Source organism: Chinchilla lanigera, unplaced genomic scaffold (genome assembly GCF_000276665.1).
Source record: "Chinchilla lanigera isolate Chin_1 unplaced genomic scaffold, ChiLan1.0 scaffold00076, whole genome shotgun sequence".
NCBI classification, from domain to species: domain Eukaryota; kingdom Metazoa; phylum Chordata; class Mammalia; order Rodentia; family Chinchillidae; genus Chinchilla; species Chinchilla lanigera.
The window spans coordinates 9,572,566-9,586,117 of NW_004955477.1; the positions used below are offsets into that span (position 1 = coordinate 9,572,566).

General features: G+C 43.2%; 1 protein-coding gene across 2 annotated transcripts in view; it reads left to right on the forward strand.

Moving 5' to 3' along the window:
- The window catches only part of Ppp2r2d (protein phosphatase 2, regulatory subunit B, delta), a 39,103-nt gene that overhangs the window by 592 nt on the left and 24,959 nt on the right, over positions 1 to 13,552 (forward strand). The window contains exon 1 of one of the 2 annotated variants that reach the window (XM_005402034.2): positions 3 to 259. The exons of the other annotated variant lie outside the window; for it this stretch is intronic. Coding sequence (XP_005402091.1) covers positions 184 to 259 — 76 coding nt within the window. The 5' untranslated portion in view covers positions 3 to 183. Of the gene's footprint in view, positions 1 to 2; positions 260 to 13,552 lie in introns of those variants that run through there. 2 annotated transcript variants of the gene reach the window in all.

Consider the following 13,552-nt stretch of genomic DNA (forward strand, 5'->3'; position numbering starts at 1 on the left):
GCCCGGACGTCGGGTGCAAGGTCATGTGGGGCCGACGCCGGAACGCGGCCACCTCCGCCGCCGCATCCCCTCGCGGCGCCGCGCGTCCCCGCGGGCAGGGACCCGGGCCGCGGCCCTTCGGGGCGGTGGGGGTGGTCTCGGGGCGTCCGGGGAGTTTGGGCCGGTCGCCGGTCTCGGGGTGCCATGAAGGATGATCTCGCGGCTCATGCAGAAAGATCTCCGGCTGCCCATGCAGGGTGGTGTGAGGTGCCAGGGGAAGGTGATCTTGGGGCTCGTGCTGGGTGCCGGGGCTCTGGGTCCTGGTCGCCAGTGGAGCGCTGGCTGGCCCTCGGCTTCAGAGTGTTCCTTCAACAGGAGGTGGGACTGCTTGGTGCCGGAGTCTCTGAGGCTCCGGAGTCCTTGCTTTTCACTGTGGATGCTTTCTTCTCCATTATTCGTTTTAAAGGCTCTCCTCCATGTTTCAGCCTTGAACCTTGAGATCTCTGTCCGTTGTCTGGTCTTTCCCTTCCTCCCAGCTTTGAGTGGGCCAGGTTGCGAAGTTGTAAGGTGGTGGACAGAGAGCTCGGAGAGCCCTGAAGTTAAGTGTCATGGACTGTCGAACTGAACAGACTTAAGAGACGTGAAGTTTAGTATTTTCCGTTTAGAGTCATGATGACTTTCGTTGGTGTTGTTCAGGATCTTTCACTTTGTCTTAAAAATGATGTCTGCGCTAAATACATATTTCCTGCTCCAGTTTGCTAGCAGTCTCGCGTCAGATGTCCGGTCCTCGTTCTCTCACCTCGGCCCCTCATGACCTTTTGCCCGCACCTCCTTCACCCTGTCCCTCTCCCTGGCAGTGCCCAGACTGATTTGAGATCGAAACTAGGTGATGGTTAATGTAACCTAAATACTTTATCGATTGTTTCTCCTATAGCAAAAATATTCTTTTGTTTCGCTTTGTGTGTGTGTGCCAAGTGGGTGACAGTGATTTCTATGAGAGTAAAGGCAAAACTTACTTGTAGAAGTGTAGGCACATGGGAATGCTTAATGTCTCTCTTTATTTCTGGTTTCTTTACCTTTATTTTGGAATTTTTATTGATACACTGAGTTAAAATTTAAATGTAAAGTGTATTTTAAGTGTGATTTATGAAAATTGCATTGTTTCCCTTAGAAATCCTGACAAGTAATATAGTGCCTGAATCTAATCAGACGGTCAGCTTTGATTGGAACTCTTCGCAGTTTTAATTCTGTATACATCTGTAACTTCGGTGTTGGAGTTGTAACTTTTTGGTAACATTTCTTGGAACTCTTTGCAGTTTTAATTTTGTATACATCTGTAACTTCGGTGTTGGAGTTGTAACTTTTTGGTAACATTACTTTGTGTGTGGAGGTGTGTGTGTGTGTTTGTATGTATTCAAAGTTTAATTCACCTCTGCCTGGGATGTAGTGACCCATCCAGATTAACATATTATAACTTCACCATTTGTCAAGTAGCTGCGATAGTGTTGGTTTGAGTTGTGTCATTACCATAAAGCAGATGGTAAAGAAGGAAACGATAGGGACTGTTAAAAGAACAAGAATCAGTAAGCTAGCCCTTGTAACTCCACCTACTTGGGAGGCTGAGACAAGAGGATTGCAAGTTCAAGGACAGCCTGGATAGCTTAGTTAGACAGTCTTTCAAACTAACTTTTCAAAAGGGCTAGAGATACAGTGCAGTGACAGGGCATTTGCCTGGCTATGTGTGCCACCTCACCACCCCCACCCCCAAAAAAAGCCATTCCTGCCCTAACTCAACTTTGAAGGCAAAGGGTTGGTGAAAGTTAATTAGAAGACAGGTACTGACGGCTTAGACTGTAGAACTTAATATGTTGTAAGATTTATCTGTTTAAACTTAGCAGTTGTGAGTCTTTTTGTTCTTTAATGTTTTGTTATGGTCTAAGCCCAGCTCGGCAGAGTTCCATGTGACACTAAGTATTTTGGTCTGTTTTCTGGCTTTCCCTGTGATCAGTAGTCAAAAACACCTCAGAGATTGAGGCTGGGGCTCCCTCCTGACTTTAGTAGGGACAGTGATGGGTGAGCATGGATGGTACAGGAGTGGAGGTAGGCAGGCCTTTGTTGAAAGTCTTGGAGTAAAGTGGAATTGTGTGTGTGTGTGTGTGTGTGTGTGTGTGTGTTCAACTAAGTTTAGGGGTGGGAGCTCAGTCAGAACTCCCAATACAAGTATTGAACAACATATGATTTGATTTTCTCCCTTTAAGAGTTGGGTTTTGCTGTGCATCAGGTTAGCTGCAGTGCTAAGAGTCATTCTTCCCTTCTCCTGTCAGCTATTCCAATGCAAGTGGGAGTGAACTGGACTCACAAGGAAATTAGTAATTACCCTGGTGGTGGCCAGATGCCAGAGCAGCTAGAGTGGTGGCTGGTCACTCCTGCCCCTGTGGGAGGTGTACTAAGTGAGCAAGAGTCAAAATAGTGAAGCCAGGTGGCTTCCACAGGGAAGTGAGGAGAAAGTTCTTTGCTAGGTGTGTCTCCAAATACTTGGTCTTGGATGGTGACTGCTTGGGCGGTGGTGAATGTCAGTGCAGACTTTTCCTGTCTGCTTTTATCACCTTCACCTAGTCCCGACTACCTCTGCTTCTGCTTCAACATGCAGGCTCCAGATAAATATCATATGATGTTACCATCATTTGCTTGCCTCTCTCTTCTAGACTATGAATACCTCAAACTTGTAGCTGGCTGCTACGTGTCTGTCCCAGCACCTTATAGAGGATCTTGCCTGATGGTAATGATATTTGACAGGGTTTTGGGGGTTTTTTGTGGCATAGTTTCACTCTGTAGTACAGACTGGCCTTGAACTCATTATGTAGTCTAGGCTGCCCTCAAACTTGCAATCAGCCTCCTGAGTGCCTGGATTATAGGTGTGGGCCACCAAGCCCAGCATTAAATGGTTGTTGAATGTTTATTGTGTGCCAGAGAATTTGCTCTAAGGGCTTTACCTCTGTCCTGAAATGATTGATTTAATCTTCACACCACCAGAGAGGTAGAAACTATTGTTTGTCCCACTCTGACACAAAGGCACAGAGAGCAGTTACTTAGTCACGCAGCCACTGTGTGGCAGAGCCAGGGTTTGAAGACATGCTGACCGGCCCTAGAGCTTTCCTGTGCTGTACTGCTCCATTGACTATTTGCGGCCGGTACTGATGGAACCCATTATGTCCTACTAACTGCTCAGTAGAGAGCATACAACCAGGAATAGTACTAAAATGCATATGAAAATGAGATGGCTTTTAAAAGTACTTATCAAAATAATACAAGATTAATAACAAAGGCTCCAAATGGTGTCATTTTCTGAATAGTGGATACCACAGAGACAGAGAGTAACTGAGATCTTGCGTATCAAATACATGTGTTCAGACATGGTTGGAGTCTGCTTACTTACAGAAAACTGTGGGTCTTGGTACTTTTATACATGTATTGCTTTTCCAGAGGAAGTTAACCCTGGTTTTCTAGCGTGTAGTACAGCTTCATAATAATGTGGTTCCTTTCATGTCACAATTAATAATTTTAAGTGTCTGGACTTTTTGTTAGATAATTTTGGGTCAATTATTTTTTTAATCCATGAGTCAATCTGTTGCTTCAAGTTCAGCTCTAACCTTTTTCTAAAGAAATAATACCACACAAAACTAAAGGATTGTCTGCTTTTTTCAAGGATGATTCTGGGAAGTGATGTAATGATATAGCTGTCTGAGTCATCATGTAGAATACCCCTTCCTAAGGGTTACACAGTGTTTCAAAGAAACCTTTTAAGTTGGGGAAGGTAGCAAAAATTAGAATTTGGGCTTTGATCAGGAAGTTACTATGTTTCATTGAATATAAGATACATTAATTTCAAAGATAACATGGGAAAAGATACTTAGAGTCAGTGAAATATGGTATTGGTGAATGCAACACTTTTCAGTGATAGTTATTATTTTATTATGCTGGGCATGGTGGTACACTCCTGGACTCCCAGCACTCGGGAGCCTGAGCCCAGAGGATCACGGCAAATTCAAGGCCAGCCTGAGCCGTGAGTTCAATGCCAGCCCAACTACGTAGTAACACCCTGATCTCAAAAAAAAATAGAGTATTGTAATTGATTCTTCTTCATGCAGAAAATGAGCATTCAGTTTTTATCATTAGTCTTTGTAGAGCACCATGTAAGGGAAACTAGATATGTGTCTTTAGTGAGATCAGTGCATTCACTGAAGCTATTAAGCAGTGTTTAACATGTTTTTAACATGTTTGAGGTCAGGTTGGTGAACAGGAAGTAAAAAAAGGTCATAGTAAGTTGGCAAGATTGATAGTGTATTAGGTCATACCCTTGATGTTTTCATTCCTTGATTTTGAAAGTCTGTTCTCTGATACAAGGTCCTAGCTTCAGTGTGTGTCTGTCAGTTTCCAGTTATAAAGGTCCCTGCTGACTCTTAGCTTGCTTACCTAGAAATTACACCAAAAGATTTTTGAGATCAAGCAATGTGTGATGTTTCTGTAACCTTTAAAGTGCCATTCCAATTGGTAATGTATTTGAAAGTGTATGGATTTAGTTTTCAGTATATTTAAACACAAAAATAGTTTCTGGATTTTTCCTGACCCTCTTCTCCATTCTCTCCACTCATCCCACATGCCATCTGCTTGGTCTAGTCTCTTTGATTTTTCCATGATTCTGTGGCTCTTATTATCCCTTCTACCTTGGTTCTGTTTCTTTCTCAACCTAGAAATTTGTTTTTCTTTCTAGTTTCTGCCTCCCGCTGATCCTTCTAATTCCATCTTAAATTCCACATTGTTTGTGGGTCTCTGCTTTAGCCACTCTTCGCATTAGGTATTCTGTCTTGGACTCTGGACTTTCCCTTCACTTAGCACCAGTTGCTTGGCAGGGGCTATGTCCTCTTCATAGATCAGGTTTGTCTCTTCAGTTTGAGGTCAGTCAGGCTGTGGAAAGCTGCGATTGGTGGGAAAGCATTGTGCAAAGGGCCTTGGGTACAAACCCATTTCCACCCTCTTACTAGCCTTGCATCAACTTGGCAAGGTACTTAACTTTTGTTTCCCTATCTGGAAAACAGGGTACTGTTACCTGTGACCATTATAGAGTAGTTAATATTCCAGGAAATGTATGGAAACCTCTGGCAGGAAAAACAGGGACTGGTAACTGTTAGAGTGCTGTGGGAATTGACTCTGGCATGAAAGAGCTGATACTGTGCTGCTCCAGGGCACTAAGCCAAAAAAAAAAAAGAAGGGTGTTGCAGGGCTAAAGAAGTCACAGCAGTACACTGAAGGGCTGCCAGTGCAGGATGTTGGAAGCAGAGAAACGCAGTTTAGACAGAGACACAGTATTGTACCGCAGCTGGAACCAGGGCATATTGAGGGAAAATGATAGAAGTGCCCAGTACACTGACCTGGGTAGGGATGAAAGGAAGGGGGTCAGGGTATAAGAAGAGAGTGGGGAAGGGAAGGAAAAAGAACGTTGGAAGTGGATAGAGCTTGGAGAAACATTGCATTCTGGGAAATGAGAGTGCTTGAGCCTTGTCCTCTGGCAGACAGGAGAGAGCCCTAATGGGGCAGAGGGCAGGCCTGGCTAAAAGTGATGTGTAAAGGCTTTGAATACTGTGCTGAGGTGCTGTGCTGTACTTTGAGTGATTATGAACCTGAACGATCCTAAGCAGAGGACTGATGTCAACATTATGGTTTTAGGAAGCTCACTCTGGCCTTTGGAGGGTGGATGGTGACGTAATGAGAATGGAGACAGGTACCCGTAACTTTCTAGTTACTGTAATAACAAAAGCTGGAAACTGAGCTTGCTTTATATCAAGGGTCAGCAAACTTTTGTAAAAGGCCAGATAGTAAATATTTTAGACTTTGCAGGGCACACTGCCCCTGTTGGAACTGCTGAATTCAACTCTGCCTTCATAGCAGGAAAGCAGCTGCAGACCTGGCAGAATGGGTGGGCCTGGCTGTAAGCCATCGTGCCTGTTTTCAAAAGCAGGCAGCTGACCAAATTTTGCACTCAGGTTATAGTTTGCTGACTCCTGTTCTGAATTATTGGTTCTCAGAGGCTCTTGGTTTCAGGATAGTTTCATACTGTTAATAATTATTGAAGACTCAGCTTTTGTCAGTGTCAATTATATCTATATTTACTATTCTTAAAATTAGTACAGCTTAAAATATTTCATTTAAAAAATAAATCTGCATGTTAACATTACTAATGAAAAACAACTTTTCTGAAAGATTTAGCAAGAAGAGTGCCATTGTATTAAAATTTTGCAAAACCTTTAAAAATAAACAGCTTGTCAGAAGACAGCTAGATTCTCAGATCTGCTTCCACATTCAATCTGTTGCAGTTGCTTTGTTGAAATATATGAAGAAAATTTGGCCTCACACATACGTTTACTTAGAGGAGGGAAAGCGATTAGCAGTTTTTCCAGTATTGTGGATACTTGCGATTTATTCAGGTGTAGTTTTACTTTGGAATCAGAAGCCCTATCAGTGGAACCCACCGATTTCATTAGAATCCATAGTTCTGTGATTTACTTTAAGTGGTTCTTTTATTCATGTTCATGATTTAGTAATGCCGTGCCTTGGGCATTTGGAAGTATTGGTACACTGAGTTATTTAAGCTTTTGAATGTTAGCACGTTGTATTACATTACACCAAGGAAAGTCACTTTTATTAACATCACCACTGATCTCATCAGAGATGTGTTAAAGTAGGAAGCTGTCAAATTAGTAGTAGTAGTAATGTTTCCCCAAATTCTAATTTGCTCTCAAAAGCCTAGTTTTTACCATTCACAATCAGTACTATCAGTTATTTTCTGTGAAGGATGTAATTTTGTTTATTTTCAAGAAAATTTCTGCCACATACCAATGTCTGCATGCTCAAAGTTGGTCAGCTGTCTTTGAAATTAAAAACAACTTTCTAGCTGGGTGTAGTGGCACACTCGGGAGGTTGAGGCAAAAGGATTGCCACAAGTTCAAGGGCAGCCTGGGCTACATAGTGATTTCAAGGCCAGCCTAAACTGCATAGTGAGGCTCTGTCTCAAAAAAAAACAAAACAACTTTCTATGAAAAAAAAATGATTTTCAGCTTGCAGCACAAAAAACCGTTTGCATATGCTTTTCCTGGAGACAGTTGTACCTGGGAATGCCGCAGAAGTGCTTTACAAATACTGCATGTTTTACCACAAAGACCACTGAGAAGACTGACAGTAAAGAATTGGGATTGAGTAAAATTACTTATTCATGAAGGGCATTCCTAAGTAAAATTGGCACGAAGACTGGCACCTTCAGTGTGGTGCTGCTGCCATAATCTGTGCTGAGGACCCAGGAGCTTCTCTAAACTTGGCCTCTTTTGTAGATAGCTTCTTTTTATCTTCTTGATGGCTGTGTGGTATTTCATGTACGGTGACCTCATTCATCAATTTGGCCATGTTTGCTGTTGCTGGTGATGCTGTAGTAGCGTATGTTCTGTCCTTCTGCTCACATGCAGGTGTCCAGCCAGGAGTGAGCACATGGGATCAGACATGTGTGCAGACACATGGCTGTCCAAATGATGTTGCCAGCCGATGCCTTCCACTCTCACTAAGAATAACAGCCTTTTACTCTAGCAGTTTTAATGGCAAATTTGAGGTTGCAATTCACATTTCCTAACCACTTTTGTAATTCAGTCTTAAAAACTGTTTCACTGACAATTTTTATTTTGTGACTTATTTAGTAAATTTTTACCAATTTTTCTCCTAAACTTAAAAAATTAATTTGTAAAAGCTGTTTATCCAACATAGATACTAACATATAAGTATTTCTTGTTAGAGGGCTGAGACAGGGTCTCACTTAGTTCAGGCTGCCCTTGAACTCATTATGTAGTCCACGCTGGCCTCAAACTCACAGCAGTCTTCTTGCCTCAGCATCCCAAGCACTGGAATTACAGGTATGCGCCACCATACCTGGCTGAGTATTCCACAACTGGCTGAGTATTCTTAGTGTAGCCTGAATATTGATTTCTCTGCCCGCATCCCAGGCTTTCCTCACCAGAATTCAGTTAAGTCTAGTCTGTATGGATCTGTTACTTGGGGACTTTATTGTTGCTGTGGCTGCTTTAAAAATTAAGATGAAGAGCAGAGACCATGGTAGGTCAGTAATGGTGTAGAGGAGAAAAGATGCATGGGACAAAAAGCACTTCATGAGTTCAGCCTAATAGGATCAGGAGCTCAGGACAGGGTATGATGCAAATCGTCCTGGAGAATTCACACAAATCTTGAGTTTACATTTCCACATGAAATAGACTTGAGCTTATTTTATATAGGTCTCCAGAGATGATAAAATTCACAATTGAAATAGGAATACAATTGTATGAAAACCCAACCTATGTTTATCTTTTGTCAATATCATGCATTTCATCTTATACATGCTCACACATAGGAGGTGTTCTAGTAACTAATGATTCTTTGACAGCTCAGTATACCTGTCCCAAAAGTAGCAGGTTCCCTTGTAACTGGGAATATTTGCATGACAAAACACAGATTATAGCTCTGCTGCTTTTAGCACATATGTAAGTTTATTTTTCCTTTAAAAGGGGTGGGGCTTGAGCAAAAGAGCTCATAAAAATTGTCAGAAATGGCATAATAAGCACAACCAGTCAAAAGCAATGGTAAGGTTCCATTTTTTTCTTGAAAAAAATTATGGAAAGAGTGTCTTTACACTTGTGTTTTGGAGGGCAGTTAGGCATTTATCAAACATTAAGCAAGGGTTGAGACCTCGTGGCTCCACTCTTGGAATCCTACCGGAATGTGCAGGCTTTTCACAAAAATGTCCTTACGGTGTTTGTGCATTGAAGCAATAAAACATGGAAAACCCTAAATGCCTAACAGTAGCAAAACAGTGAGATGTTATAATACACACATTTTGCCAGGCATGATGTAAGGGCCTGTAATCCCAGCACTCAGGAGGCTGAGGCAGGAGGATTGCCATGAGTTTGAGGCCAGCCTGTACTGCATAGGGAGACCCTGTCTCAAAAAAAACCAAAATAATAACAGTAAGAATAAGAATACGTATATTTTGTGGATGAAAGTGGTTCTGTACTTGTGGGAAACAGTTTGACACACTGGGTGACAACACTTGCAGAACAGTGAGCCTGTGCAAAATCACAAGTGCTTATCAATGCCCAGGTTGGGAAGGCAGCACCTAGTAATTAACATCAGGGTGCCTATGGGTGTGAGGTGATCAGGTTGACACTGAGAGGGCCTTTTGCTTTTGTTCTGTACATCTCTGTGTTATCTCTGTTCCACACCAGTGATGCAGTGCTTTTGTAGTAATAGAGAGGAAGAGGAGGGTTAAGAGAAGGCGAAGACTGTTCTGATAACAACTGATAAGAGAAAGATTTCTCCCTGGGCACGGGAGCATATGCCTGTAATCGTGTTAAGCCAACTTCGCATTCCTACCATATGGTATAGTTTTTACTAAAATACTGTTTGTTCCTTAGTGGACAAATTAAGATTTAGTTATGTGTTCTGATTTTCCTATTTTAAAGTAATTTCTCACAAAGTTTTTCAGTGATTAGCTGATGAGAAAATAATGCAAAGCTGATTCCACCCTTACAAAAAATAGTATCCAGACTTTTCTGCCTTGTTCCATATTTTATTCCATCTAGTCATAATGTGGAGAAACTCCATCTTGGAGACCTTGAGATGAGAGTTCCTATGTAAAGCCTTACAGTAGGCTCATACATAGGTGGTTTGCCATTTTTAGATTTACAGTTGGGTTTTGTCAGCTTGTGTTTGGCTTCTGAACAGAGATGACTTTTTTACCTTTATATAATCTGCTTTAAAGGCATTCTTAGAAGTTTTGTGTGAATGCCCATGTGCACAGGCTGGCAGAACATTTTACACTTTTTCTTTATGTAAATATGTACCATTCCAAGGGGCTGGGGATTTAGCTCAGCGGCAAAAGCACCTGCCTGGCAAGCGCAAGGTCGTGAGTTCGGTTCCCGGTACCGGAGAAAAACCAAAAAAAAAAAAAAACACAAACAAATATGTACTATTCCAGAGTGCTTTGTGGTTGTAGTCATGAGTGTATGTGGAAGTTCTTTTGACTTACCTGACACTTTTAGTAAACCTTATGTCACAAGAAAGCAGGCAGTAGTCCTTACTCTGGAGAAGTTTATGTTGCAGAATTTTTGTGAGGAAGCTGTAATCTCAAACTTCCTTTCAGTGGATTTTTTAGAGTTGTTGTGTTACCGTTTGAGTCCCTTCCATATCCGTGTACTCTGATATGGGCCACAGAGTGTGAAGTGAATGCCCTTGCCCTCCATCCTCCTGTTACAGATTCATAGCAAAGAGAAACAGTCAATGTGGTGGTGGGTACCAGAGTTGTGTGGGCTGAAAGTGAGCTTGCTGGGTGGTGGATAAAGAATACTCATTAAAATAATTTTAGGATAGCCTAGGAGGAGAGGATGTTAAGAATGTGAGCCCAGAGCACTGCCGAGCCTGCTCTGTAGGGGAGTATGGAATAGGGTAGTGTCCAGGAAGAGATGTGGTGGTCTAGACCACTTGCTTATTTGTCTTACAATGAGAGATCACAGCATTTTCACCCCTGAGATGGGAAGGACCCCTTTGAGGTGAGAGGAGAGAAGGTGTGGTGCCTCTGAGGGGCCGTCTTGGGACCAGGGTCCTTGTTGCCACAGGAGGCATGTTTGATGGTGGAGGATATGACTATTTTCTTCACATACTTCTAATTTTTCAGTGAAATAAGCAGAACCATTAGCTTCAGAAAGTGAGATGGTTAGGGGCTGGGGATTTAGCTCAGCGGCAAAAGCGCCTGCCTGGCAAGCACAAGGTCATGAGTTCGGTTCCCGGTACCGGAGAAAAACCAAAAAAGAAAAGAAAAGAAAGTGAGATGGGTAGCTGTGGTACAAGAAGCTGGAAGAGGAAAAGGTGTGAAACAGTTGTCAGGAGATGGGAGGGAATAACAGTAGTCTGGAATTATCCAAGGGAACAAGAAGGAAATCTCACAGGTGAGCAGGGTTGGGGGAAGCAGCTCACAGGGATTGCCAGTTTTTAGAGCAAAAAGACTGGGCAGAGTGTTGGAGAAAAGGGAAGCTACAGAAGAGGGGCCTGGAGGTTAGGAGCCAGAGTCAGATCAGGGGAAGCAGAGCCCAGTGTGCTTGGGTTCAGATGGCAGTGGATGACTGACGTCAGCGTGACCATAGGGAAGATGCAGCGCCTTTGAGAAGTGTTGCAGGCACACAAATGGGCATGGGCCCCAAGCATGCAACAGTGGTCATCATAAAGCAAAAATACCTGTGCAGTCACTCTTATGGGGGGCACGCCTCAGTACCTCAGGTCCTCCAAGGTAATTGTCACCCCAGTTCTAACCTTGTGGATTCTCTGTGTTCTTCTACTCTTGGGGCTTAGACCCAGGGTCTGCCTCAGTGCTGTGAACTTGAAACATCTCCTAAAAACTAAATTGCTAATGCAGTAGTGTTAAGAGGTTTGGGTCAGGAAGCAACTTTCCTATGAGTAGCTTGCTGCCATTATACAAGGCTAAATGGGGAGTTTTGTCTTTCTTTGCTCCTGCACCTTCCCCCATGTGAGAATGCAGCAAGAGATCCCCTCACCACACACTAAGTGCTGGGTCTTGGGCTTTTTGGCCTCCAGAACTATGAGAAATAATTTTCCATTCTGCACAAATCACTAGTCTCAAGTGTTCTGTGATAACAGACAGACCAGGACAGGACAGTCACCCCTGCCACACCCCAGCCTACAGCAACCGCAACCCCAACCCCACCCCCACAAGGAGCCTCCCCCAAGCCACTGAAATACTGAATGGTCATGTTTTAGGCTTGTACTTCATTTACTCAAGGGTAAATCCCATGAAGGCAGGTCGTGCCCAGAGCAGTGTTTGTTGGATTAAGAGATAAACAGTACCTCAAATTCCAGGTGGGCGTGACAGTGGGAGGTGACTGCATGCTTTTGGTTTTTTTGAGACAGGGTCTCACTATGTAGTTCAGGCTGGCCTTGAACTCACTATGTAGTCCAGGCTGGCCTCCAACTGGCAGTAATCCTCCTGCCTCAGCCACCTGAGTGCTGGGATTACAGTTAAGCATCACCACACCTGGCCCTGCATGGCCTGAATATTTGTGAAGTAGTCACCCTTCTCTCCAGTGAGGAGACTTCATATGCTCCCCCAGACTGCATATGTACCCCCAGTCATCTGTACCCCTCTCTTTCCCTCCTAACAGACTATCTTTCCTCATGCCTCATGGAAAAAAATACGCTGTGCATACACCCTGACCTCTGCCAGTGCGAACGGGATGCATCCCCTGTCCTCACCAGCTCACCTGGCTCTGCATCTCTGCTCTTGCCTGCTCTTTCACTCCCTGTGCTTGGTCCCAGATATGACTAAATGTTGTCTTTTTATTTTTTTCACTTGAGACGGCATCTTTCTGAATTGTCCAATTTGGCCTCCAACTTGGAATTCTCCTGCCTCCACCTCCTGAGGAGTAGCTCAGATTATAGGAGTGTCCCACCACACCTGGGTTCGTCTTTTTTTTAAGCTTTTTTTAAAATCAAATTTTATTGGTACATTTTAGATATGCATAATGGTCACATTCATAATAGAGAATTTGTACCTGTACATGAGATAACTTGATTCTTTTTTTTCCCATTCCCCTATCCTCCCTTCCACCCCTCCTCACCTCCCCATTTACAGAAGCTTTGTTTCCATTCTTTCCTTCTTTTCTCATTTTTTTTTACTTTTCCCTTCTGTCCTATCCCCTCTCTCATCCCGTGTTCCTCTCCCCATGTGAACATTTTCTTCCTAGTTCACAGTACCTGTTCACATTTTGGTCCTTCTTTATACTTTGGGTTTCCTGGTTTCATCTTTTAATAACCCAGGGTTTTGCTTCCCTCTTACATCATTGTTGAGTCCTTCTCCATCCCCATCCACATGGCCTTATTTCTATTTCCTCACCACCTGCCCCTCCTTGCCTGCTTCCCCTGGCTTTGAAGAATCCTCAGCAGCCCCTACTTCTTTTTTTTTGGGGGGGGGGGGTGTTGTCCAGGAATCGAACTCACAACCTCATGCTTGCCAGGCGTGAGAGACAGGCACTGTGCTGCTGAGCTATATCCCTGGCCCCAGCAGTAGCCCTACGTCTAAGCAGTGTGGTTATGCTCTAGCTCAGTGGTGGTGAGCTTACGGCGTGCATGCTACAGGAGGCACACAGAGCCCTCTCTTGTCGGCATGCAAGCCGAGGGACAGAGTTGATTTTTATAAACTAAAACCTCAGTATTAAAGTGAATAAATGAGTTTGAGGTTGTAATTTGGGCACTTAGTTTCTAAAAGGTTTACAGTACTATCACTGCGCTAACTGATCTGATTTTGAATGATATTATCTTCATGTTATGGTCACTGATGACTTACCTTTTTTTACTAGTATCACCATTGGCCTATATGTACCATCCCATCAATATTGTGTTATTGTGTAAATATTATCTGTTATGGAACTACTATGTATATTTTCTCTTTTGTACAAGGTTTTTATCTTTCCTGGAG